Source organism: Aethalodelphis obliquidens, unplaced genomic scaffold (genome assembly GCF_003676395.1).
Source record: "Aethalodelphis obliquidens isolate GAN/ISIS:26980383/991018 unplaced genomic scaffold, ASM367639v1 scaffold30, whole genome shotgun sequence".
NCBI classification, from domain to species: domain Eukaryota; kingdom Metazoa; phylum Chordata; class Mammalia; order Artiodactyla; family Delphinidae; genus Aethalodelphis; species Aethalodelphis obliquidens.
In genome coordinates this window covers 6,190,477-6,203,989 of record NW_020837974.1, presented here as the reverse complement: position 1 = coordinate 6,203,989, position 13,513 = coordinate 6,190,477, and the positions used below count along the sequence as shown (strand labels likewise).

At 45.7% G+C, this 13,513-nt stretch overlaps 1 protein-coding gene across 1 annotated transcript in view; it reads right to left on the bottom strand.

Moving 5' to 3' along the window:
• LOC113630304 (cytochrome P450 3A29-like) overlaps positions 1-13,513 on the bottom strand; it is a 78,041-nt gene that overhangs the window by 40,608 nt on the left and 23,920 nt on the right. The window contains exons 4-6 of the mRNA XM_027125503.1: positions 3,497-4,500; positions 977-1,070; positions 727-894 (exon numbers count right to left, since the gene is read on the bottom strand). Of these exons, the coding sequence (XP_026981304.1) occupies positions 727-894; positions 977-1,070; positions 3,497-3,567 (333 nt within the window). The 5' untranslated portion in view covers positions 3,568-4,500. The remainder of the gene's footprint in view (positions 1-726; positions 895-976; positions 1,071-3,496; positions 4,501-13,513) is intronic.

Genomic DNA, 13,513 nt, shown 5'->3' with positions numbered 1-13,513 from the left:
TTTTTTTTTTTGCGGTACGCGGGCCTCTCACTGCTGTGGCCTCTCCCATTGCGGAGCACAGGCTCCGGATGCGCAGGCTTAGCGGCCATGGCTCACGGGCCTAACCGCTCCGCGGCATGTGGGATCTTCCCGGACCGGGGCACGAACCCGTGTCCCCTGCATCAGCAGGCGGACTCTCAACCACTGCGCCACCAGGGAAGCCCGATTCTGCCTTTTTTTTTTTTTTAAACCCCACAACTTATTTAGTGGTTAAATACCTGAAGTAACTAGACAACCACCATCTTGTCTCCGTTACACCTACTCACTGCTCAGATGCATCCATAAGGTGCTTTCTCTGGAGGCACAGAAGTAAAGCAAAAAGCTCTTGCTCCACCCCTCGAAACACAGAAGATGTCAGGGTTATAGCAAAAATGGAGTAGAGCCACAGAAATAACTGCAGGCATTAGCAGTTCTTGAGATAATTCAAGTAGGTGCAAATTACCCAACATTGAATACTCAGGCTGCGTTAGAAACTGAAGTTACCAAGCAATCCAGGAGGAAGAAAAAAATGCTACCCAGAGCTTATGCTACCAACAGGAAAGCCTGACTGTAGTGTAGGCAGCTTAATAAGCCACGACCAGGCACCCTCTTCATGCTTTTCTCCTAATACTAAGGGGATGGTGCCTTCCTGGGAATCTTCCACGGGAATCCAGGTGGCAGAAAGAAAATCCTCTTCACAATACTCACCAGATGGAAAATCAAGTTCTGTGCTGAATCAGCTAGAGAGCTGGGCCGTCTGAGGCCGCAAAACCTGAGGCTCCTAACAGCTAAAAATAGAGGTGTGTTGTAAAATTGGCCATGTGCTGGGTGGGGTCCATGATATTTCTGGAAAGTGTGAAACCTCAGAACTTCCTCCTGAGGAGGGGCAGTTTTACTATATTATTCAGCTGAGATTTGCCACCATAAGAAGCAAAGCTGGAGCTCAAACAACACACACCTTTCGGTAGGATAGAATATTTCCAAAATAAGGCAGAGGTCTCGGCCCAGGAATCCCCAGCTTCTTAAAACGTCCATGTGAATAAGTCCCATATCTGTAAAGTGAAAGAGGAAACCAGGTCACAGGAATTGTGGAATAGTGGTGCTGGAGCTGGCCAGTCACTGACTCAGAACTGGAACAGTCAACCTAAGGAGATAGCATGTAGGCAATAAAAAATACCAGCAGCTCCAAAAGCAATCATTACATTCACTCATCATCTCCTTGCCCACCACCAATACGAGACCCATTAAAGGTAATGACGATTAGCTAAAGGCAGCTGAAGTCTTCACAGTTCCAATCTTAGAGTGAATACTTTATAAATGTTTCTAATTGGAGTGGTCCTGAGAGGTTCAGGCTGGAATTCTTCCAGGGAATTCACTCATATTTATTTGGTAACTTGACTCTTAGATGATTTGGAGATTCTTATTCTAGGTAGAAAGGGAAAATTTCTTTTTCTGTTCCAATAATGAGATTTTGCTTAACTTCGTCTGCAAAACAACAGTTATTGAGAGCCTACTGTGACATTGTTCTTACAATTTGCATGGAGATTTTTATGCTTTTCTTTCCCTCTGTATCCTGACCCCATTTTAGGATTTAATTCTTCTTAAGTCCAACTTCATAATCAAGCCTTAGAGAATAACAGTGTCCTAATTTCTATAAAATACAAACTGTGTTCAAGGCTTCCATTGGCATCATAGAAATGTGAGCACCTTTCAGCTACACTCAAGTCTCTGTTGTCAGGCAATTTGCTTGATTTGCCCTACAGAGAAGGGTGACTGACCATATGTTCCCTCAATATAACTGTATAAGTGAACCAATGACTAGAGGAGCCATTTCCAGACCGTTCTTTCTCAAATGGTATCTGGTCCTCCAACCTGTGATACTCACCTGCTAAACACAGTACCAGGCACACTCGTTTTTTTCAAGATCCTCAATCACAGATTAGTTTGTTTACTGCCTCTGTGCGCCAACTACCTCAAAAAGCCATTAAGGCTGGTGCTTCCTACAGCTGGTGTACGTGAAACTCATCTTAATGTGCTCTGTGTGGAATCCCACAAATGGGGGGTTTGAAATCTTGCAGGTCTTCTCAGTCTGGTGTTTCTGAGAATTGACAGAGTGGAGGAAAAGAGAGGTTGAGGGGAAAAGGTTGCTGGCAATGGTTTTAGTGATGAAGTTGCTAGGCCGCCAAAACTAACTCTGTGGGGGCAAATTAGAAAGGTATGGCTGAAAAGTGTGCTGTGTAGAAATGCTTCAACACGCTCTGCAAGCCCTTTTAGCTAAAAGTGGGCCTTGCAAACTTCAGGTACCTCCCTGAAGACAGCAAAAGAGGCATTGTGCAACACAGAATGAATAACCATAAAATGTTGCAGAATGTTTGATTAAGACTTTTTTCTTCTTTGAAGCTTAGTTTTTAAGGTCTTACAGGTTCCAAATATTCTGTACAAATCCATCAAATCTTATGTGATAAAATAAACCCAAAAATTGCCTGAAAGAAACTGTGCTTGAAGAGGCAGCAGAGGCACTTTGGCCAAGCCCAGCTGGGTGTTTAGATCCTTCCTCCAGAAAAGTTGGTGCAGGTGTGAGCACCAACTTCCAAAATGGGAGTGACTTGGGCTATTCCAACCCCAGTTCCTTCCTTCGCCTTCACAACCAGGGCAAATCAATTTCCCTTTCTGAACTTTCAACGTGTTACATGACCTCTCAGATTTCTATGCTGATGCTAAAGTTCTCAGAGACGAGAGGAAAAGCTGAAAGAAATGAATATAATTTCAAGATTTCTGCCAAGTGTCCTCTCCTCTAAAGATTTCTCATTTGGGGGTAGATAGCTCTGCATAGTACAGGGTGGGGGAATTGAGCCTTGGAAGAGGATGCCATAGGAGGGACACAGGAAAGGGGGAAGAGCTGATATGAAGTGAAGGGCGATCAATTTCCAGCCCCTGGGTGACAAGGTGCCCTGTGTAAATGACATCTGGGGAGGGAGGGAAGGAAGCAGGAACCCCCCTGAGTGACACAGGGGCCAATCCTTCTACACGGCTCTTGCAGCAGATACTGAACCCAGAAGGTGAAGATCAGGAGACAAATCCCAAGTTACTTCATGCCTCCAGGATCCCCAGAGCTTGGGAAGGGGACAGCACCCCACTGCGCAGGGACCAGTTGTTTTAAATCTTCCCCTGGTGGATTCTGGTTGATTAGTCTGGGTCCATGGTAGTCAGTCATCCCCAGGAGCAAATAACATCACTAAACCCTCCTAGCTACAGAAGATAAAAACTTGGCGGGGTGGTGGTAGGGAGGGTGTTTTTTGGTTACTCGTTCAACAGAACTGGGTTAAGATCGATAATAACCCCTTTGGTGTTTGTAGCACCCACAGCTTAAGCAACTTTCCCTCCACTAACTGATCCTCAAAACAGTAAAGGGAAAGTGGGACCTGATGAGCACCCCAAGTCCAAGGTTACAGAGGAAATCAGAATCACAGATACTCACAGATAGAGGAGTACCAGGCTGGTAGCCAGGAGAACCCAGGTTTCCATGGAAAAGCTCAGGATCAGGTCCATGGCCACTCTCCTCGGTGATTCTCTCCTCTGAGTTTCTTCTCAGCTGCGTGTGTCACTCTTTGCCTGCCTGCTTCCTTTCACATCCAGGGATGATTCACTGAGGCTGAAATGTTTATGTCCTGGGAAGGTGGTGGAGCTGGAGCTGCAGCCAATAGAAGGGCTACCTGTGCTCCACCTGCATGAGCCCTCCCTGCCTTGATAGTTGGCATCACGGACAGTCCAGTTTGACCTCCCTTGACTTCATATTCTGTGGCCATTCAGTAACAACTCAATCAGTGTTATCAGTAATTTCAAAGGTTATAGAAACTCAAATAAAACCACTAGCCACAAATATCCTCTAAACTGCCCTTTTCTCTGTAACTGCCTGAACTCCAAAACTTGAAATCCTTCAGACATGCTAGGTCTACTAATCTTTACCACGCAGTTTCCTCTGCCTAGATATCCTCGTTTCCCCATAAGGCACCTACTCATCCTTCAAATCCCAGCTCAGAAAGCACATTGTTTTAGAGACTTCCCTAAACAATAGGAATAACCACTTCCTCTTCTGGATGACTTCTGTCGTGCCCCCCCCAACACACACACACGCGCACACACACACACACGCACACACACAATTCTATTATTGTCCTTCTATCCTCCAGAACCATTGTTGGTTTCCACACCTATTTCCCTTAAGAGATTGAGAGTTTGGGCTACAGTCTGAGTATTAGTCGCCCTTATGCCCCTGGTACCTTGCAGAATGCTTTCTGCAGCATGGACATCGGAAAGGTTGGTGGACTTGAGTTGGTAGTAGTGAGAACTCTGGGCCCCTGTGTGTCTGTTTCCTGTGGCTATTTGGTGACCGCATCATCTTCCTGTATCGTTAATACAACAAGAGGGCCTGGCTGTGCCTTGGCCACCATCACTGCACGTTCAGGATGATCCATCAGGGTTCTGTTGACAAGAGGGCCCCCAAAGGAGAGACAAGACATGGACCATGTGGTGATGGCTGCACCAAGGGTATCCATTCAGTCTTCCTGTCCCGCCCCTCAGAGGGTCCTTCAGTGGACAGCAGTTACACAGATTCTTAACGAAAGAATGACCCCCTCTCTCTGGAAAGGCCACAAGTGCAAAATCAATGAGGGTGAAGGGAGTGAAGCGGAGAAAGCAGCCCAGTGACCAAGTGGACCTCCAACCTCCTTATCCACCAGTGATGTGGCACATACAGCAAACAAGACTCCATAAAGAAAACATGAGGTTTTTCTATGGGGCAAAGTGGGGGGAGGGGGGGTCAGAGCAGATGCTTCCTTATCATTGACTAGATGGAAAATATTTAAGGGGTAGCAAGGTGTTACTAAGGAGGAGGTCTGTAGTAGAAGTCAGTGGCATCTGTGAGCCCCCACCCCATTCCTCATGGGAGAAATTAGAGGACTGAGGGTCTGAAATTTACACTGGTTCATTGTCTTCCCTCTGACCAAAATGCTGTATCTCCTTGGTCTGAGAAACTGTGAATTATATGAAAAACAAAACCTCAAAAGTTCTTAAACTCAATAGGAACACAGGACGTTTAAGCTGTGTTTGTGCACTTCCTTCTCCCTTTATCCTTCTCATTTTCAGTCCTTCTGGAGCAAGCGATACTCACCTCTTGCCAATACATTCCATCCCTCTGGCCTGAAAGTCCCCAGGGTTGCCCAACACTGGCCTGAGTGGGTGGAGGTCTCATTGGTAAATTATAGTAAGTCCCAACTATGTCACCTGCCTTTTTTATTTCCTTGGGACCTTGTCATGCAACATGAAATTTCTACCATCATAGCTTGTCAACTTTGGGTTCAGACTTTCTCCAGGAGGCACCTGTTAAAATCCATAGCTGCCACTGGAAATACAATGCCTGAATATATCTGTTCATCCACGCATTGATTCAAGGCCAAGTGGGTGAATGTCAGGTGCAGGTATTGCGCTGGGCTGGGGGCTAGAAGCCCATACAGTCCCCTACCTTGAGAGCAGCTTCCCAGAGGAGGGAGTGAGACACACAACCAAGGTTAGTATGTAGCATACCTCTGGAACCTCTAGGATAATGGAGCCCTACAGAGAGGTCATGAAGGAGAGAAGTGGATACAAGCTTGAGTACCAACAAAAGACAGGCCTGGGAAGCTGGAAGATGATCCTGAGGAAAAGTAGCATAGAAAGTCCCACAAATTCTTATGCGTTTCTGCCCTCTTTCGGTACCTTCTCTGGGCGCTCTTAAGTAGGGTCATGATACAATCCCCAGTTTATAGATACAGAAACTGAGGCTCAGGGACTGCAGGTGGCTTCTCAACAGCTATTGATCACAACATGTCACATGTAAGCTAACATGAAGATAGATTGGCAAGTCTTCTGCACTGAAATGCCAGTATTCAACGTTTGCTGTTTCACGATGAGGGTCACTATGTGAAATAGTGAGACCCAAGACTACAACAGCAAATTGGTTACAATTCTGGCTCCTACCTCCATAGCTACCCCTGCCCAGGAGCTCCCCCACGGGTCTCCAGAACCAAGGACTCTATCTCACCTCACCGAGAATAAAGACAGGTGCAGGTTATGAGGACACTAGGGTCTTGTGTGTAGGATCCACCTCTCTATGTTCCCAACTGAGAGGAACACAAAATACATCCCACATGGGATGACTGGGGTGTCATCTGATAACTTCTGACAACTTAGTTCACTCAACTAAACCCACAGCCTTTCTTATTCTTCTTGGAAACAAAACCATTGTGGAAACTATATGCCTTCATCTTCCTCCAAAACATATACTGGGCTACAATGATTTTTCTCACTAAACCCACAGGACCATCTGCTGCCCTATTCGCCTCAGGGCCTGGTCCAGCTGGTTAGAATCTATCCCAGAGGCGATAGGCTAGTCATTGTTTAGGACTGAAATTTTGCAAGTACCCAGTTCTAATCAATGCAAATGGCCTTGCTCTGCGAGGGGAAATAATAGAAGGCATGATCTTTGTGCCCCTTCATTCCACAGCAGGGCACACCTAACTTAAAAGTCTGACAGACTAAGATTGTGAAGGAAGACGTGTGCCTGAATATCACCCCCCACCCCACATCCCTCATCTACTCATTTGTGCGCTAATGGGCTTGGCATGTACTTTCAAAGCTCTGTTCTCAGCGCTTAGGGTACAGATACAACTAAGACCCAGACAATAATCAGGTTGAAGATAGAGGCAAATAAACAGGTAATTATAGTACAGTATAACCCAGTTAAAGTAATTATAGAGATATAAGAAACACAGTGTCCTCATCAACTGTAAATGGCTTATCTGCTTTTTCAGTCCTGAGTAATCAAAGTTGAGTTAACAATTTTGTATTATAGTCTTGAAGGTTACTAAGAGAGTAGATCTTAAATGTCCTGACCACACACACAAAAACTGTAATTATGTGAGGTGATGAATATGTTAACTGACCTTATTTTGGTAATCATTTTGCAATATATACACGTACCAAATCAGCATGTTGTACACCTTAAACTTACAAAATATGTGTCCCTTTTTTACAAATAAGCAAACTGCAGCACAGAAAGGTTAAGTGACCAGCCAAGGACGCATAACTAACTACTAGCATAGCTGGGATTCAAACCTAGATCTTCTAGTTTTATAACCCAAGGTCTTAACTTTACCAGGCCCTTCCTTGCCCAAGAATTAGTGGAATGACTGGGTCTAGAGCCCAGGTCCTCTGAGAGGGTAGTGACCCAGAGCTCTGACCCAACCTAGAGACAAGGCAAGGCCCCCTAGCAAGCCTGTCAGTGGGGAGTGGGGTAAGGCAGGGCTATGCTCTTTCTGACCCACACATACCTCACCATGCAGAAAGCCCCGCTACACACCCCCTCCCCTATGCCCAGAAGCAGAAGCACTTTCATAGACTTTACAGCAAAGGGAAGAAGAAGAGGAAGACTTCCTCTGGCTGCTCACTTTCTCCACAATCCCAGAATTTTTATCATTATAAACTAACCACTAACATCTCTACTGCAAAGTACAGTTTATAAAGTTCTTTCGTGTCTCTCTTAATTGATCCTCATGAAATCTCTGTGAGGAGAGCTGTGAAGGAGGAAAAGTGTCCACACACTAGGAAGCCCCTTCGCGGGTGGAGACTTCGGGAGGCGGAGTGGGGGAGCTTGGGAGCCGCGGAGGAGAGCACAGCAACAGGGGTGCGGAGGGCAAAGCGGACAGATTCCAGCGCAGAGGATCGGGCCGACCGGAACTCACCAGCCGAGAGGCTTGTCTGCTCGCCCGCCGGGGCGGGCGGGACTGGGAGCTGGAGAGGACTGAGGTTGGCTGCGTGAACACAGCCTGCAGGGCGTTAGTGCACCGCGGCTAGCCGGGAGAGAGTCCGGGGAAAAGTCTGGACCTGCCGAAGAGGCAAGAGACTTTTACGTCCCTCTTTGTTTCCTGGTGCGCGAGGAGAGGGGATTAAGAACGCTGCTTGAGAGAGCTCCAGGGACGGGCGCGAGCCGCGGCTAAAAGTGCGGAGCCCAGAGACAGACATGAGACGCTAAGGCCGCTGCTGCCGCCACCAGGAGGCCTGTGTGCGAACACAGGTCACTAGCCACACGCCCTTCCGGGGAGCCTGTGCAGCCCGCCACTGCCAGGGTCCCGGGATCCAGGGACAACTCCCCCGGGAGAACGCACGGCGCGCCTCAGGCTGCAACGTCACGCCGGCCTCTGCCGCTGCAGGCCCGCCCCACACTCCGTGACCCTCCCTACCCCCCGGCCTGAGTGAGCCAGAGCCTCCGAAGCAGCGGCTCCTTTAACCCCGTCCTGTCTGAGCAAAGAACAGACGCCCTCCGGCGACCTACACGCACAGGCGGGGCCAAATCCAAAGCTGAGCCCCTGGGAGCTGTGAGAACAAAGAAGAGAAAGGGAAATCTCTCCCAGCAGCCTCAGAAGCAGCGGATTAAAGCTCCACAATCAACTTGATATACCCTGCATCTGTGGAATACCTGAATAGTCAACGAATCATCCCAAATTAAGGAGCCCTGTGGATGAAAGGCTCTTGGTGCTGCAGCCAGGAGTCAGTGCTGGGCCTCTGAGGTGGGAGAGCCAACTTCAGGACACTCGTCCACAAGAGGCCTCCCAGCTGCACATAATATCAAACAGCAAAAATCTCCGAGAGATCTCCATCTCAACGCCAGCACCCAGCTTCACTCAACGACCAGCAAGCTACAGTGCTGGACATCCTATGCCAAACAACTAGCAAGACAGGAACACAACCCCACCCATTAGCAGAGAGGCTGCCCAAAATCATAATAAGTCTACAGACACCCCAAAACACACCACCAGACGTGGACCTGCCCACCAGAAAGACAAGATCCAGCCTCATCCACCAGAACACAGGCACTAGTACCCTCCACCAGGAAGCCGACACAACCCACTGAACCAACCTTAGCCACTGGGGACAGACACAAAAAACAACAGGAACTACGAACCTTCAGCCTGCAAAAAAGGAGACCACAAACACAGTAAGATAAGCAAAATGAAAAGACAGAAAAACACACATCAGATGAAGGAGCAAGATAAAAACCCACCAGACCTAACAAATGAAGAGGAAATAGGCAGTCTATCAGAAAAAGAATTCAGAATAATGATAGTAAGGTTGATCCGAAATCTTGGAGATAGAATGGACAATAGAATGGACAAAATGCAAGAATCAGTTAACAAGGACCTAGAAGAACTAAAGATGAAACAAGCAACAATGAACAACACAATAAATGAAATTAAAAGTACTCTAGATGGGATCAATAGCAGAATAACTGAGGCAGAAGAACGGATAAGTGACCTGCAAGATAAAATAGTGGAAATAACTACTGCAGAGCAGAATAAAGAAAAAAGAATGAAAAGAACTGAGGACAGTCTCAGAGACCTCTGGGACAACATTAAACGCACCAACATTCGAATTATAGGGGTTCCAGAAGAAGAAGAGAAAAAGAAAGGGACTGAGAAAATATTTGAAGAGATTATAGTTGAAAACTTCCCTAATATGGGAAAGGAAATAGTTAATCAAGTCCAGGAAGCACAGAGAGTCCCATACAGGATAAATCCAAGGAGAAATACGCCAAGACACATATTAATCAAACTGTCAAAAATTAAATACAAAGAAAGCATATTAAAAGCAGCAAGGGAAAAACAACAAATAACACACAAGGGAATCCCCATAAGGTTAACAGCTGATCTTTCAGCAGAAACTCTGCAAGCCAGAAGGGAGTGGCAGGACATATTGAAAGTGTTGAAGGAGAAAAACCTGCAAACAAGATTACTCTACCCAGCAAGGATCTCATTCAGATTTGATGGAGAAATTAAAACCTTTACAGACAAGCAAAAGCTGAGAGAGTTCAGCCACACCAAACCAGCTCTACAACAACTGCTAAAGGAACTTCTCTAGGCAAGAAACACAAAAGGAGGAAAAGACCTACAATAACAAACCCAAAACAATTAAGAAAATGGGAATGGGAACACACATATCGATAATTACCTTAAATGTAAATGGACTAAATGCTCCCACCAAAAGACACAGATTGGCTGAATGGATACAAAAACAAGACCCATATATTTGCTGTCTACAAGAGACCCACTTCAGACCTAGAGACACATACAGACTGAAAGTAAGGGGATGGAAAAAGGTATTTCATGCAAATGGAAACCAAAAGAAAGCTGGAGTAGCAATTCTCATATAAGTTTTATATATATATATATATATATATATATATATATATATATATATATGTAGTTTGCTTGAGTGCAGTGTTTTTTGTTTTCTGTACTGAATTCATTAGCATGGGTCGGTATAAAATTTAGCATAGGTCAATATGTAATTTGTAAACTAATAAGGTCTTAAAAGTGAGGAATTAAGTCTTTCAAATTTAATTATTTATTGTAAAGAGCAGAATAGCATACATAAACAGGTGCCTAAGGAAAACTTGTATTCTAATATGGAACTCTCATGAACACCTTTTTTTTTTTTTCTTCTAACGGTATGATAGTAGGCCATTTGATTATTTTTATGGCTTTAACTTTACAACAATGAAATATTCGTAAATTTAAAAAAAAAAAAAAAAATCTCTGTGAGATAAGCAGTGCTGGGATTATTTAATTCCCACTTTACAGATGTGGAAACAGAAGCTCAGGGTGGGGAAAGGTCTTGCCCAAGCAATTAAATCATGAATCCAGGAAATAGAGCCGCATCTTGTGATTCAAAATTGTGCCAGTGGCATATATGGTTGGGCTCCAAAGGGCCTCCTGAAATAAGTTGGCAGGTTATAGCTTATCACATGGGATAAATATTTCCTTCCACTCCTCCCACCATGCTTCCACTGTTGTGCAAATGCTACAGAGGTGATTTTGGCCACAAAAATGACAGCACACCCTTCTGCCTACTAAATTTTATGTATTCACTGAACTCATGGTGTCAGCAGATAGGGGATGTTGCAAACAGTTCTGACATGTAGCAATCAGAATCATTTGGGTTTCCAAGAAGCAGGAAGTAAAAAATGATGAAATGAATGAGTGGGGCTTCCCTGGTGGCACAGTGGTTAAGAATCCGCCTGCCAGTGCAGGGGATGTGGGTTCAAGCCCTGGTCTGGGAAGATCCCACATGCCACGGAGCAACTAAGCCCGTGCGTCACAACTAGTGAGCCTGCCCTCTTGAGCCTGCGAGCCACAACTACTGAGCCTGCGTGCCACAACTACTGAAGCCCGCACACCTAGAGCCCCTGCTCCACAACGAGAGAAGCCACTGCAATGAGAAGCCCGCGCACCACAATGAAGAGGAGCCTCTGCTGGACACAACTAGAGAAAGCCTGCATGCAGCAACGAAGACCCAACGCGGCCAAAAATAAAATAAATAAATTTATAAAAGAAAGAAAAAAGAAATCAATGAGTGAAAGGGGACTCACAGGCCAGGAGGCAAATTTCAGAAGACCACGAGGAAGGTAATTAATGAAACAGCAAGTGTAAGATGAAGGGAAAGACGAACATCGCAGGTTATTTTGCAAAAGAGGGGGTGAAGGGCTGGCAGTCTCTCCTAATTTTTGCAGTAACCACCTAATGAGTTTTGCTTGACCCTACGCTGGCCTCATCCTGAGAACCCCCTACTCTGCCACCAGACAGAACCTGTTAAAACCCATTAAAATGTTACACTTATAACATTCTTCTGTTGTTCAAATCTCTCCAACCACTCCCATCATCCACAGGATAAAATCCAAATGCCTTGTGGTGGCAACTCAAGAACCTTGTTGGACACTTAGGTTGCTTCCATAGCTTGGCTACTGTAAACAGTGCTGCAGTGTGCAAATTTATGTTTTCATATTCTTGAGATAAATGTCCAGAAGTGGAATTGCTGGGTTATATGGTAGTGCTACTCTTAGTTGTTTGAGGAACCTCCATCCTAGTTTGCATAGTGGCTGGACCAACTTATATTCCCACCAACTGCAGGAGAGTCCCCTTTCTCCACTTCACTGCCAACACTTGTTGTTTCTTGTCTTTTATTTTGCGTTACGCAGGCCTCTCACTGTTGTGGCCCCTCCCGTTGCAGAGCACAGGCTCCGGACGCGCAGGCTCAGCGGCCATGGCTCACGGGCCCAGCCGCTCCGCGGCATGTGGGATCTTCCAGGACAGGGACACGAACCCGTGTCCCCTTCATCGGCAGGCGGACTCCCAACCACTGCGCCACCAGGGAAGCCCTTTCCTTTTTATTGATTGTGTTTAAATGCCTCCTCTTACCACCTGCGGTGTGTGGAGACACTGAGTCATAAATGTTCAGGACATTATTTCCTGGATTCTAATTGGGGCTGGGGGTGTCTGTCCAGCTGTGTGAGCTCAGGGCCCTGAGCAGGCCCTCCAGCCTCAGGTCTCCCCACCCCTGTAGGATGTCAAAGACCCTGGGTTGAAATCCCTCGCACTCTCCTCCTCCTACCCTGGAGCAGAAATTATTTCTAAAAATTCCCAAAGTGAGTGCATTGTTGACACAGAAAAAACAAATCCCAAAGGAACCAAAAAGAGGAGTAAGGAGAGCTCATTCCCTCCTTACAGACACAGTGTATTTATAAAATTCAGTCAGGACTTCCAGGCAGGGCAGGGAATAGGGCGAGGAAAGTAAGGCATTCCACTTGAGCAGAAATTTGCCAAAAATCTGTGATCAAGACAAATTATATTCTAACCTACTATTTAAAAAAATCAATCTTAATGCAAAAACATCTAGGAAGAACAAAATATCAAAATTTTAAAGAAAGATAGTATCAGTAGGTCAGTTTTATTTAGTCATCATGGTTCATCTAGTTAATGGCACTCATGCTGCAGTGTTCACGGGTAAAGTATTCTCATTCTGCACGTACATTGAATTGAGTCAGAAAGTGAAATGGGTTGATGGATGGATAGAGAGATGGGAAAATGGGTGATGAAACAGAGAAAGCAAAATGCGAATTATTCAGTCCAGAAGGTGGTAGATAGGTGTTTACTATAAGATTTTTTCCATCTTTCTGTTCAAATTTTCTGTATTTGAATTTTTTAAATAAAATTTTAGGAAGGAATAACTAACAATATTTTTAAGAGTTTCAATATCTTTCAAAAATTTCCTCTCTTCTCACTTCCCTCCCCCATGCAGACCTTCACCATTTCTGACCTAGACAATGACCACAGCCTCCTGTCTGATCACCTATCACAGGGCAGCCTTTGCACACCTAATCAGGGCGTCCCCGATTGACCCCTCCCACAGTCCCACACGGCCTGTGCCTCATCTAGGTGATAGGTGACACCCCAGCTGTGTCCCTGACCCCCCGCCTCAGACCTTATGCTGCATTGGACTGGAGTTTTTGCAGGTCCCTGCACAGCCCATGCGACCTCACACCTCCCCACCTTTGCTCAGGCTGCTCCACCTGCTTATTCCCTCCTGAATGTCTCTTCAACATTCCTCTCAGAAGCTTAAACATGGT